Source organism: Girardinichthys multiradiatus, chromosome 2 (genome assembly GCF_021462225.1).
Source record: "Girardinichthys multiradiatus isolate DD_20200921_A chromosome 2, DD_fGirMul_XY1, whole genome shotgun sequence".
NCBI lineage: Eukaryota > Metazoa > Chordata > Actinopteri > Cyprinodontiformes > Goodeidae > Girardinichthys > Girardinichthys multiradiatus.
The window spans coordinates 30,537,063-30,551,925 of record NC_061795.1 but is presented as its reverse complement, the minus strand read 5'-3'; the positions used below and the strand labels follow the sequence as shown (position 1 = coordinate 30,551,925).

General features: G+C 39.3%; 1 protein-coding gene across 1 annotated transcript in view; it reads right to left on the bottom strand.

The window, feature by feature from the left end:
• Positions 1-14,863, bottom strand: part of pclob (piccolo presynaptic cytomatrix protein b) — a 75,010-nt gene that overhangs the window by 41,447 nt on the left and 18,700 nt on the right. Inside the window, exons 11-12 of the mRNA XM_047349357.1 lie at positions 7,820-8,557; positions 245-6,977 (exon numbers count right to left, since the gene is read on the bottom strand). Coding sequence (XP_047205313.1) covers positions 245-6,977; positions 7,820-8,557 — 7,471 coding nt within the window. The remainder of the gene's footprint in view (positions 1-244; positions 6,978-7,819; positions 8,558-14,863) is intronic.

The following is a 14,863-nucleotide window of genomic DNA, read 5'->3' as shown; positions in this document are numbered from 1 at the left end:
TTTGATCATTTGTAAATATTATGCACGTTGCAAAACACATCCAACAAATAAAATATTGTTTATGAACTTAAATGTTTAACATCACAATACAGGAGACATAACATTAATGCAATGTGCTATGTATTGAAAAGGAAAAATAGGCTTTAAATGAAACTTTGTCTAAAAGCTCAATCAAATGATTTCTTAAATACATGCAAGAAAAGTAAAAGAATACTAACACATACAGAAAGGTTTCCATACTTACCAGCTGAAAGTTTTGCAGCAGTTAGGTCAATAGCTGTATCAAAAGATCCACCGAAGTAGTCATTTTTGAGATCATAGAGGGACAGTCCTGTATTTGTCAGATTGGTCTCAGACAATGATGCTTTCATCCCATTAGTCCCTTTAATATTATACAGTCCCGCATGATCTTTGAATCCAAAACTGTTGTCAGGTTGTGTTGTTACTGGAGGTTGTGTTCTGCAACTTCCAGTAAATGGTAGCTTGTAAATTACATCACAGCAGATGCTCCTTCTGCCAGCAGTAAGGTCAACTGGAACCCCATCATCCTCCACAACAGAGGTCACCACTCCTGGGCCTGTCTCAGACAATGCTACCATTGCCCTCACTGGTTTATAGTTTGACAAATCCATGGCTCTTGTAGCCTCAAGAGATACAACAGGACCTACATTGCTGATAAGTGTGGGAGCTGAAGTCAATGGCTTTTTTCCTCCGGAGGAGACAAGAGCTTCAAAGGAAAGATTAATGGGTATGTCTTGAACCATAGATACTACGTCAGTGAATACAGGCTGGGCCTTTACAGGTTTGTAGACTATTTGTGTGAGTGGTTCAAATGGTTTGTGTGTGGATGTAGTGAGAGGCAAGGGCAGTGAAGCAACAGGGCCCTGTAAATCAAGTGGTTTTTCTGCTGGAGTGTTATTATATGAAGCAATGGTTGCTGTACATGTAACTATTGTGATGCTGTCAGTAACAACAGACAGTGTTGTTGTAGGGGTGAATTCTGCACTAAGATTTACAATCTCAGGCTGCACTGCAGTAATATGACGTCCAGTTGAATCACTAGAAACAGACTGACGACATGATTCTGGTGGCGTCAGGTCCATGCCTTGCTCTGTCATTTTTATGCCAGACTTGATCATACGTAAATCAATAACATCACCAGGATAAATAATCCTGCCATTTTGTTTAGGCAATGGTTGAACTTTTGCTATGTCTGGTTGTATAGTGATTGCTATGCTTTGTGGAGGAACTTGTTGAAGTCTTTCGTGGACAACAGAAACAGTGGTCCGTTGCACTTCAGTGGTGACAACTTGAGTGACCCGACTAGATAGGTTTTCAGGAGGCTGACCTGAGGTAGAAATTGAAGACGAAAACATGTGACTCATACTAGATACCACCTTTTCTGGTCCTCTTATCTCTTGACTCTCAATTGACTCTTGTTGAATTTTGGTGATGGTGACTGGAGCCACAGATACACTCTGTTGAATGTCTTGTGCAGAGAGTGTGGAGCTTCTTTTGGTGTGTGCCTCTGGGGTTATTGCCTCCAGTGGATGATCATATTCAGATGAATAAGTCAAGGTTTCTGGTTGCTGTTCTGTTAATGGTATGGCCTCCCTCCTGTAAGGGACCTCAGCTTCATAACCACCTACTGAAACATCCTTTTCAGCTGGCATGTTAATTATTTGTGCAAACTGCTGTGGCTGTTGCATGGTTATGGATTCTTGTCTGGCAGCAGGAAAGGACTCAGCTGTAAGCACCTGAGCAGGCATTTCAAACTCCGCAGGAATTGTAAATAAATCATTAGATGTGTATGGTGCTTGTACTGTGGATGATACAGATGATCTCCTTCTAAAGGTGGTCTCCTCAGCTGTTATGACTGGGAACTCGGCAAGTCTATGGTGTTGTATCTCTGATGAGGGCATGAAACCTATTCTATCATCAAAATCCTTTGATATGAACCTTGTAAGTGTTTCATGACCAGGCTGCAATGGTATTTTCTCCAGTGATGTCACAGGAGGAGACATTGTTGCAATTGTTCCATACCGCTGGACAGTATAACAAATATCTGGGTGTGTTGAAACTTGTTGAATTCCTTTCACAAGATGTGTCTCTGCTGGATAGTCACTTGTGATAGTTACAGTTTCAGCAACTGTAGGTAGTGGCATTACCTCAGACACTTCCGATGCTGGTGTCACAAGCACAGCAACAGTGGGAGGATGAAGTACAGGAGATACTACAGCAATCTCAGGTAACCTAGCACCAGGGTCAGTTGTAACAACCTCGGTGGGGTATTCAAACTTTGCAGGGAGTGTAATGTCTTCAGCCGCCAGATTTGGCTGGAGTGTGAATAGCTGTTCTGTTACCATGGCCATATTTTCTAAAGGCTGATCAGTTTGTTGCATTAATATGAGTTCAGCAAAGGAGTATGCATCTTTTAAACCCCCAGGTATGTCTTCTTCTTTAGAATGAACAACAACTTCAATTGCTGTGTCTGGCTCCTGAGCTGCAATTTCATGATGCTTGTCTGGTATTGTTGATCCTATCAGAACTGCCCCTGTGGCATGATTACCTATATCTTTTTCTGTGTGTCCTATACCTTGCACATCTATTTGCGATAAAGCTTGCTGATCATCAACAATTGAGTGTACTGTAGGTCGTCTACCATGGACAACTACTTCTACGAGCCTAGGCTCCTGTGACACAACTATAGCTTCCCCTAGACACCCTGGTTGCACAGTTGCAATTGGTTTGGTTGATTGAAGAATTGGCTCTTCTAGTTCTTTTACTGGAAAAACTGTTCCCACTTCTGTAACTGCACATGGCTGCTGAGACACAGATGATGCAGATTGCTCACTTACTATGGATTGGTCTGTCAGAATCAGATAAGCCTTTGGCTCTGTGGGTTTTGGAATTAGTTCTGAAGTTGGTTCAAAAGGTGCATGGGGCTGAGTAATTGACTCTTGTTGTGTCACATGTGGTTTCTTGATTGAAGGTGCTATAGCATATGCCATAATGCAGGATTCTTGATCTGATGATACTGTTATCACATCAGCAACAGAACGTAATGGTTGTACAGCAGAGGGCACAGATTCTTCCTCTGCTCGTACCTTGGCAGTTACCACCTCAGAGGTTTTCACTTGCTCTGCCACCACAGTTGATGCTTTGAAAATTGGAGGTGGATGCTTTACAGTAGGTACAGATGCCCTCCTAACTGTGACATGTGCTGAAAAAACCTCAGTTGGTGTTTTCTGCTCTGGTAGTGTAGTTTGGATGCCTAATGCTGTAGAAGACGGAATGGATCCTCGCCTCACAGGTGCTTGAACTGTTATTGTCTCTGTTGGAGAGCCAGGCTCAGATGGTAAGGTAATCACCACATATGTTTGTAAACATTTGGCATGTCTAGGGGACACAGGTGACTTGGGAGATGTTATACCCAATTTAGACTCCAACGGTCTTGCAAGGCTAAGTGGCAGGGCTTTTGGAGGTTCCTTCATTCTGGGCAGTGTTGCTGCTTTGGGTGCCACAGGAGGAGGAGGTGGCTTGATATTCTCTCCTGGCTTGTGGGTGAAAACCAATCCAGCTGGAATTGACATAGGCTTGGGTGGTATGGGCGGGGGAGGCCTAGCGGGATGACTAGGACTAGAAACGGTTACAGAAACAGGGGCAACTGTTGCTATAGTGTTTGTGACTAGAGTGGAAACAGAGCTTCCAGCTGATTTGGATAAAGCAGGTAGAGGTGACAGAGTTGAGTCTACAACAGGAGGTACTTCTACACTTAGTACAGTGTTTGTCCCTGTAGGTTTAAGTGGAAGTGGTGGAGATGAAAGCACTTGCACCGCTGTGCCTGTACAGGGTGTATCATTTGTAGTTGGTTGACTACCACATGCATGAGAAACAACTTTTGGCTCTGCGTCATCTTCATCCTGTTTGGTTTGTTCAAGTAGAGGTATGTTTTCCATACTTGACACAATGATGACTACATGGCCCTGTCTGGTTGGGGTCAAAACTTGAGGAACAGATGCACAACCTGATTGTGCAACTTCCATTCTTGGCTGTATATCTACAACTACGGATTGCATTGGGTGGGCAGTTACTGTGGGTGCAATAGCTGTTGCAGATGGCATGACAGTCTTTACAAAAGGCATTTCAGTGGGAGTCTCGGGAAATGAAACTGAAGTAGATCGAGGAGGGGGAGGTGGAGGGACTTTCTTTTTGACAATAGTAGTTGATGCCAGAGATGATATAGTTCCCTGTTCATGTTGACCTTTTGCTGGGACTACCACTGTCCTCATCAATGGAACAGATGATTGTACCGGGACTGAATGTACTACTTTGGATTGGGCTTGTGCCGGGGTAGTCATAAGGGCTGAGATTGGTTGTGGTGTTTGTAAAATAATTGGAGCTGAGAGATCATTTGTTGAAGCCGAGGTTGTGATAACAGTAGCTGTAGCTGAGACTTGGGCTATAGGCTGAGCTGAGATTACAACAGGTGCTGGACTTGGTGCTGAGACTTGTAAAACAGCTGGAACTTTAATTGGTACTTGCAATGGAGAGGAAACTAAGTGTGGTATTTGGACATTAGGAGTTACTGCAGAGGAAGTCTCAAATAGGGGTGGAGTTGGACTTTTTTCTGTAGAAGACATTCTTTGTAGGTCCTCAGATATTTGAATTTTGGATGGATCAGATACCAAATCTGGAATTGTAACTATAACAGTGGCTGAAGCAGGATGAGGAATTAATGTTTCACTTGATGGTACTGCTTCAAATGTGGTAGACAATGGCAATAAGGTTTCTTCAACTGACTTTTCTTTTATTAAAGTAGGAGGTGTTTGGATGGACAGTGGAGTTGAATCAGATGAAACCGGTGTTCGAGCCTGATATGAGAATGATGATGACACATTCGAAGCCAAACTAGACTCTGGAGAAGTTGGTGAAGTTGGAGGTGAAACTGGTGAAACAGGAGAGGGTGTAGTTGTTAGTTCTGGAGCTGATATTGGAGTTGGAATTGGTTTTGGCTCTGGTATTTCACAAATGACACATATAGGCTCCATCTCATTGGTTTCATACAAAGATGGACTTATGGACCGATCCTCCTTAGTTTCAGAGTCATCACTGGGGGTAATGTCAGAGGAAATACCTATGGCATATTCATCTGCAAGACTATCATCCTCTTCTTCACCAGATGAGCACTGAGTAATCTTAAGGTCTGGTATTGGGAACAGTGCCTTTCTGAGCGCAGGATCTTGAGGAACCATAGGCCTAACAAAAGTTATGGATCCACTGGGAGTACTGGGAACAACTGTTATCTCGGTGCGCCTAGGGGGCTCAGAGGGGCGTGGGGGTGCTGGACGTTTCTTTCTCCTCACCGTTAGTTCACTTAAGGTATCCATATCTGAAGGAGGCAAATCATTTTGTTCAGTGATCAGCATATCTTCAGTAGGTAGGATATCATCAGTAGATATGGTCACCACACAGGTTTCTGCCTCAACAGGAAGCTCGTGGACCAAAGCCTCTAATGAGGAAGAATCCATTGCTGTCCAGGCCTGTTGAAATTCCTGCTCTATCATCATCAGTTCCCTTTTTTTCTGCATCATCTCCTCATAAACCTCTTCTGGGGACCTGAGCTTTTTGAGAGATCGAGAAGCAGTGTTTAATTGGATTTCTTCTTCCTGAGATTCACTAATTATCATTTCTGACTCATCCACTAAAGATTCATATAGATAGTCCTCTATTGCCAATCCTCCATAAAGTGGCTCAATATCAGGGGGACTTTCTCCTGGAATAGCTTTTGTTCTCTGAATAATTTCCTCATATGTTTCTTCAGCACTCTTCAAAGATTTTGCTACTGTGTCTCTTTCTTCAAATTGATCAGATGGGGTGTAAGGTATGACTGTTGGTGAAGGTTTGCGTCCTCTTTGTACAGCTCTCTTAATCTCTGGTTCAGATTCGATACTGGCAGAGTACTCTGAACCAGATGTTTTATGGCCTTCATCGATGACAGTAACCAGCCTAAGATCTTCTGTAGAGGACAAATCACTAGGTGAAGACCGACGTTTTTCATGTGTATTTGTCTTGTCTTCATCAGAGGAGTTTTCCATAGTAGGGAGAGGCTGAGTAGGCTGCTTGTGTCTACCTTTGCGATGCTGTCTTTGCCCGCTAACTTTCTTTTTACAAGGACTACTATCACTATCCTCCTCCAAAGATGAAACTGATGTAGGTGAAGACCCTGGAGTCATGCTTGATGCTTGAACACTTGATGAACCCTTTGACAAGGATTCAGTGATGCTCTCTATTTCTTCATCAGTGCTTTGCCTCTGCCTCATTACAGGAATGGCTTTCTTAAAAGTAGCCTTTGGAACTGTTTCAGGAATATTTTGAGAAGTTTTAGTAACATTTATTAAGGGTAATTCAGTTTGGATTTGAGTGTTAACATCTGTTTCACCCTTGTTCAACAAAGATTCGGCTTTCATACAAGCAGTGTCAAGTGTTTTATCATTGACAGCTTTTGCATTTTCCAAATTATTGTCTTTCTCATCTTCTGATAAAGACATGCCCTTCTCATCCCCCATACCCATAATCTGCTTTCGGATAAACTCATCATCTTCTATGGAAGAATCAGCACCTTCAGTTTTGTCCTCACTGCTGGACGAAAGAGTGCTAACCTTTAAGATCGTCCTTGGAAGTTTAGGGGATGAGGAAGGCGTAAGTTCACTTTGACTGCTCTCCTCCATTGCTTGGAAACTTAGACGCCTTCTCTCTTGTTTAACTTCCTCCTTTTCTGGCATAGAGTGATCATTACTTGGACCACTCTTGCCTCTATCATGAACCTTCCCCTCAGGCTTTTCCTGAAGTATAGATACAATCTGGGGTTGATCGTCATCATGCTCTTCTTTTCCAAAACTTTTATTTGTTGCTTGCTCTGTTTGAGGGAGAACTTTTCTCTTTTCTGCTGACTCTTTAGTGGTTTCACCTGTAGCCTAAAATGTCAAAAGAAATGTATTATGAATATTAGAAGATGTTTAATTAATAACAAAATTCAAAAAAATATGTTGAGGTAAAAATAATACTAATAGTAATAATAATACTTGACCCACATTGATGCAGTAATATCTCGCAAACCACCTAAGAAACATACCGAATGAGTTCTTTTGGAGGATGTTTTTCTATACCTACATAAATGTATTGATTATTTAACCAGAAGTATGATATAAAACAATTTAATCTAACAATATCTGGCTTCGCAAAAATTGGTTGACATTATTATAATTAGTGGTCTATCTTTTTTCCAATTAAGTGCAAGTAAAAAATTTGGAAACACTTAACGTTGAAGAAAATGTCACTGAGTAACCCTGCAAATGGCAATTCCAAATTTAATACTTGCAAAAAGTCTAATTGTGCTAACCTGTCTGTTTGTGCACCTTAATAAGCTATTGCACCTGACCGATGAACAGGAATCCTGACATCAACAACAGAGTATAAAATGAAATGATGGAAAGGGTGATAGAACTCATTCAAAAAGATAAATTAGCATTGAGCATTGAAAAAGATCTCTTTTTTCAAAAACACTGAATTTTGAGGGAGTATCAGGAAATTATAAAGCACAGGAAAAAGCTATAAATCTTGCAGTGAAAGATGCACAGAAGTAAAAATTTGCATTTAAAAATAAAGTAACATTTAACATCAAACTCAGTTTTAATAAGTAAGGGTTAAGTAAAAGAAAAAATGCAATAAGAGCTGTTGGTTGACTTGAGCTATTTGGCACAAATGACTTAAGTATTATTTCGACTACATTATTTCAATAAAAAATATTCACTCTTACTTTTCTTATGATGCTCTCTGTAAATAGTGGCTGGGAAACTTCAGCTGAGGAGATGTCAGTAATCTTTTCAATCATCTTCTCATCCAGCTCCTTGCTGCTAGCTGCTATTATTTGTTCTGATTCCATTGCCAGTTCCTGTTCTTGTAAATATGGTTGCAGTTTTTCCTGTGAAGAATAAGCTGTTTCTATCAAATTGATATGTTCATAAGTCTGCATCTCTGTAATTATGCTCTCTGGTAAAGGGAGAACTGGCTGTCCTTTTTCCTCTGGAACAACTTCAGACACTGTAAGGTTTTTAATATTTTCTCTGTTGGAAACTTCGGTGTTTGACACATCAGGCTTTGTTATGAAAGGTTCTTGAATGGAATCTACAAAAGACTGATTTTCTGGGGCAACAGGTGAAATATCTGTCATGCTGGCTAAGGGTTTCCTTTTCAGTTCATTTGCTATGGAAGTAACAGTAGCTAGGGTTTCCATCTTGGCAGGTTCTACCTTCGGTTTTGTGGTTGGAACAGTTTGTACTCCTTCAGTAGGGGCATGTACAAGTTCTGGTGTTGTTGCACCAGTTGTAGGCCCTACTTTTATGGGTGAAGTTTTGGACTCCTTCATGTCGGAAGCTGATGCTATTTGGATTTCTGGTTTGGTAGGTGCATAAGTAGGTTCGGGCATTTTCCTTGAGTCACCCAACTGTCCTGACAAAGCTCTTTGAGTTTGGCAGCTCAAGCACAGCCATTCCTTCTGTAAAAAAACAAAAAACAAAAAAGAAAACATACGATTAATAAAACACCGTTTACAAATGTTGAGAAACATTACAAAACGTAAAAGTTACTTTTTAAATGAAAAGCATTACTGGTAAAGACATTAACAGTAACTGAAGAAGTTGATCAAAAATATGTATATTGCATATTTTCTATGATAAATCAGTATCCAAACACATTGAAAGACATTTTACTTTGAGGAATCAAAGGGGAATAGGCCTACTGTTGAATGCAAAGCAGCATTCCTAAATAATTCACAATACGTTTATTCCATAGAAATTACCTTACTTGAGCACTTGTGGCCTTTTATTGCATGCTCATAGCACATAGAAACACCTCCAATTTAACCTATTATAATAAATTTAATTTCTTCCACCAAGTGTCCAAGTGTTTTCAAAATAAATGTGCCATGAAATTAGGTCAGACCAAATCAGTCTGCTTTATCTTAGATATTTTTTCTTGATCTTTAAGATTTAATGTTTTAATTCTTTTTCATCTGAAGTGTCATGATAAAATGTTCATTCAAATGCCTGTGGAAGCTTGTCAAAGTGCCCTTTAAAGAATGAAATTCAGAAAGCTTTTTAAATAATCCAACATTAATTCATAATTAGTAACTTTGAATATGGATAAGTCAAACTGTAAGCAGTAAACAGTATGAATGTAAGCTAACTTTATTATTCGTTTATAATTACATTTCTGAGACCTTGAATGGGAGTATTTTACCTAAACCTTTTTTACCTTCCATTATTGTCTCTTTCTGACTGAAAAATGGTGACAACAATTATACAGGCAAGACAAAATTATTCATACACCTGCGATTTATATTTAAAATTATTTTCAGTCAACTGAGAGGTCTCGGGTAGGAAATGGGACAAGTATCTCATAAGATAACAAACAAATGTAGTTGTACTATCAATTTAGAAATATAAATAATACACACACATAAAAAGTACCATCAAAATATTAAAAGACAAGAAAACAATAAATGATTCACCTGTTTTTAGTTTATTATGAAATGCCATATCAAATATTATCCATTTGCTTCTAAATACGTAATGGAAAAATCTTTGTTAGCAATCAGACAACCATTTTAATTGCTGACTAGCTTTTGGTTTGTTTCCCCTGGTATCTTGAGTTATCGTTGGTGATAAGCTCCGAGTAAGGATGGAAGACCTCGTTGCCATCACCCTAATGTTTTGCTCTTTACAGAGATTCACTGTCAGATTTATCTCAGGACTCTGCTTGGGCCACTTAGCAATAGTTTCACTCAGAAAAAACGTGGTGTTAAAAAAAGATGTAAGGGCTATAAACAATTTTGGGCATAATTGTACTTCTCTCTCCTAATTTTGTTTCTACTTTTACTATGTTTTTTACTGTGTAATGTTTCATGAACTAATAATTCAGTTTTAGAATTTATACACTGTTTTTAAATAATGGATTTGTTTGCCAGAACAATCTGCAAGAGGAGCTGAACTTCAAAAAATGTCTGAAAATCTGTGCTTTCTACAGTAAATATTAACTGAATCAAATGAATGAGCAAGAAAAAGCAGACTGATCCATAACAAAAAAAAATAAAATAAAATAAATAAACACCTGGATTTCTTTAGAAAATGTAATTATCTTTTAACCTACTACAATGCAAGTCTAATTTAACAGAATTTGATGAGTAATGTTAGATCATGAAATAAATTAGTCAAACTATTTATGCAACTGTATAAAAGTGAACTTTCTAATCAAGTAGATTTTATAAGACATGATTATGGCACTGTTATTTGAAAAGTTTTTATGCACTGACTTTGTTTTTGGTTCAGGTTCGAAGCACAGAGACTGGATGCACAAACATGACAAACAGAGAAAATCACTCAATTGGAATGATGGAAACTGTATATAACTTTCATATTGCAAAGTGCTAACCATTGGATTTAATAGTCAATTTGTCATCTTTGTAATTGCATACCTTTTTGATGACCTTGTGATTTAAGCAAGCAAATTAATAGATACATATTTTTTCTCATTACATTACCAATTGTTCAGCACAATGACCACACAATTGTGGCAACACTGTCAACTCATACTAAATGTCGATACAACTACTGGCAGCACGTGTGTCACTGTCACTGTCTCTAGGCTTGATTCAGCATGCATGTTGCAGCATTAAGAAATGAAAATATTAACAAATGGCCAAAAGTGCACATCAAGCTGATTTGTGCTCCAGGCACTGTTCCCTTGAAACACATTTTGTTTGGTGCAAGATATCAAGTATTTTCAAATCAAACATTTCAAGTCCAAGTGAATTCATGAGTCATTGGTGTGAAAGCCCAAGTCAAGTCCCAAGTCTTTTGTGATTTTATCAAGTCAAGGTCATTCAATTGATGACTCAAATCTGACTTGATTGCAAGTCACATGGCAGGAATATACACCTCTGGTTAATACTTTTTTTTGCCAAATCCACTAATACTGTACTAACGAAAAAAACTTTTTCTTCACAGGCCACTATATGAAACAAGTAAAAAATAAATGTAAAAGTATGCCTATTTTTCACCATTTAAAAAATAAAACAGACCACAGCCCAGAAGATACTTTTCAGGCCCCAAAACTCTGAGCACACACAACAAATATATGCCACTAACAAGGTTGCCCTGAAGGTGAATTTTATTCAAGCATAAATTCGGATTCAAGATTAGCATTATAACATATTAATAAGACAAGCCTTTGAAGGGAATATTCTTAGTAAAAGACAGGTAAAAAGGAGCTTGTGGAATATAGTGCTAGCATAATCCAGACTTTAAAAATGTTCACATGGAAGGTCAAGTAAAAACATTTTCTTAATTTTCTTGAAATGAAATGAAACAATGATTTTAAGAGATCTTGCCCATAGCACCAGCTCCCCCGTGACCCAGTATGGAAAAAGCGGGATATAGAAAATAGATGGATGGATGGATTTAAGAGATACCAGTTATTTGATTAGAGACCTTTGTTAAGGTTCTGGACCCAATTTGAAAAGTTCAAATTACATAAGACAATAAATATTTAAGAAATACATTATATGATGGTATAACTAGATTTTAAGTCAAAGTGTCTTGCTGTAGAAAACAACAAATAGTTTGTACAGTTCTTAAAGCTAAGGATATATTAAAATGTTTGCATATGTGAGATACATCACATGATATTATGCTGTTTAATAACACTCAAACTAAACATCATTTGTCAGTCCACACAATCATAACCGAAGAGCCAATACATTCTTATCTAAATGGTTCTAAAAACTATGATTACCACTAAAAGCTTGTGGTGAATAATGGGCTACTATCTGCTATGAGATGGGACTGTACATAATAAGTAGCATAGCAATAAAAATCCTTACCTTGCAGAACAGCTAAGTACATTTTCAGATAAATTACATTTGTAAAACCCTGATGACATGTTTTTGGTCCCTCTATGTCTTATGTATCAGCAAATAAAGAAGAGGGAAATGCAAAGGCTGTCAAGAGATGAAGCAGAACGACTGGCAACGTACTGGCAACCTAGCAGATGAAATCACAGCAATGCGCCTGCCTCTGCAGAGCCAGCATGAGTCGTTCTGATACAGGATGGGGGGAGATTACAGTACACACATATTCTGTTGAACACTGTGGAGTTGTTTTTATTTTCAATAATGCAAAGATGTTTTCTGGAATCTTTTATTAACAATGGCCCCAGGTGCATCTTAATGTTCTAACATTTTATCAACACACTTAGTTGGTGGATGTGCTTTTAATCACACATGTCTAAGATTAGGACTGATGAAGGATATGGTAACAGAAATGAGTAACATTATTTTGGTACTGGTGTGTAATATTCTCCTTGTCATCCTCAGTACTGTTCCTATAGTTAAAGTCACCTTAGACTTTGTGTGTATAATACAAGAAGAAAATAATTATTACATGCAAGGCTGCAAATCAAATTCACCAAGTTGTATTGATGAAATGCACAGTTACAGCGAAGATAATTTCCTCTAGTCTTTCATGCATAAAGTCTTAGCTAATGCAAAACATAATTTGACAAGGAGGAAAGCTGGCACTGATGCATCCAGGTTGATTGAGCTAGAAATGGTAGCCCACTCAACTGGGGGTTCAGTTAGCAGTATGATAATCATGTTTACTTTGGCAGCAGGGACACATCATCAGCACAGTCTATGATGCTTATAACTGTGTAAACTCGTAAATTATTTCAATTTGATTATAAACACATGCATGCTTACTCTGTGATGTTTATCTGTCATGTTAAAGAAGCATTATTTTACACAAAGTACTTCAAAGACAGTGGCTTTCCATTTTATTTTTTTAAACTGCTACACATTGAGTCTATACAGACCACAACCAGTTCAAATTACATGAATACATTACAAAACAATTGATATTACTACACAGCAATCAAGTATTTATATGTCAATGCAATCTACTCCATCACATCTATTTTTAGTAAAATCTTCACAACTAAAACTAATGGGTAACACACTCCTTTTGCCTCCGTTTGTTTGCAAATCATCAACAAACTGAGGTTCATGCTACCTCTCCTAAAACCAAAAACAACTGCATTGAATTTGAAGGGAAAACTCATGGACTTATATATAAACAATGGCTTTAAGAAGTGCACACACCCCAGCTAAAATAAAACTTTTTTGTGATGTTACCAAAATCTTGCAAAATATTTTCAAAGTTTTTCCACATGTATTTGTGACATTCACTGTTATTTCAACTGAAAAACTAATCATACTCGTATTTGTCATCTTTCGTTTTATCCCGGACCAGGTTGCGGAGGCAGCAGACTCAGCAGAGACGCCCAGACGTCCCTCTCCCCAGACACCTCCTCCAGCTCCTCCGGGGGGAGCCCAAGCGTTCCCAGGCCAGCCGAGAGACATAGTCCCTCCAGCGTGTCCTGGGCCCTGGGCCGTCCCCTGGGCCTCCACCCGGTAGGATGTGCCTGGAACACCTCACGAGGAAGGTGTACTTCCGGGTACTCTGCAATACCGCCTGGCTCATAGGCTGAAACAACAGTCAGAGACCTGTCCCAAAACCCAATGCGACCCTCTCATCCACTGGGGTAAACCCCAACACGAGATGGCTGAGCTGGGGGGCAACAAGCAAAACCACCCAAGCCCGCCGCCTTTCCCCGTGGGCCACTCCAGAGTAATAGAGAGTCCAGCCCCTCTCAAGGAGAAGGGTTCCAGAGCCCACGCTGTGCGTGGAGGTGAGCCCAACTCTTTATAGTTGATATCTCTCGACCTCCCACACTAGCTCAGGCTCCTTCCCTCCCAGTGAGGTAACATTCCACATCCCTAGAGCCAGCCTAAGCATCCGGGGATCAGGACCGGGAAAAACTAATTTGTCTATCAAATAAAACACTGCATTATATAGTTTAATAAGTGAGAACATCATAAAATGAATACTTTATTGAATCCCGTTTTGAATCATTTTCAGTATTGTTTGGTAGGATCAGTGTCTATCAGAGTCCCAAATCTTCACTTGACAATATTTGCTCATTCAGTCTTGAAAAAGTTCTCCAAATGAGTCGGATTGTAGTGCATCTCCAATCACAACCCTCTTAAGGTGACCCCTGTCAAATTTGGTTTTAAACCTTGGCTAGGCCAGGGCAAACCTTGAATTTCCTCTCACAAAGTCAGTTTTTCATGATTTGGATTTACAGTTGGGCTTACACTGATACTGAAAAGTTAAATCCCTTGTTTTCTAGCAGATTGAAGGTTTTGTATCAAAACTGACGGATATTTAGAACTATCCCTAACTTCATCCACCTTGATGAAAACCTCAGTTCCAATCTAAATAAAAGTAACCCCTCACCATCATGTTACTTCCACCATGTTTCATTGTTAGTATTCTTATGATTATATGGAGTGATGGTTTTGTGACAAAACATACCATTTTGAATTATTGGCAAAATGTTAAAGTTTCCTGGAAGAAGGCCATACTGCTGAGGAACATGGGGTTACTGGTTCCCTCAATGATTTCAGTCTGGCCATGTTTGGTCCAGAAGGCCTGTGGCGGGGTTGTGCAGCTCACTGCTACAAAGCTGTTGGGTTTTCGCTCTACAGCAAATGCTCTACAGCCCTGCGATGGACTGGCGATCTGTCCAGGGTGTACCCTGCCTCTCGCCCATAGACTGCTGGAGATAGGCACCAGCTCCCCCGCGACCCACTATGGAATAAGCGGTAGAAAATGACTGACTGACTGATGTTAAAGTTTTGGTTTCATCAATTCATAACCTAATCAAACCACAAGGTTTTGGAAGA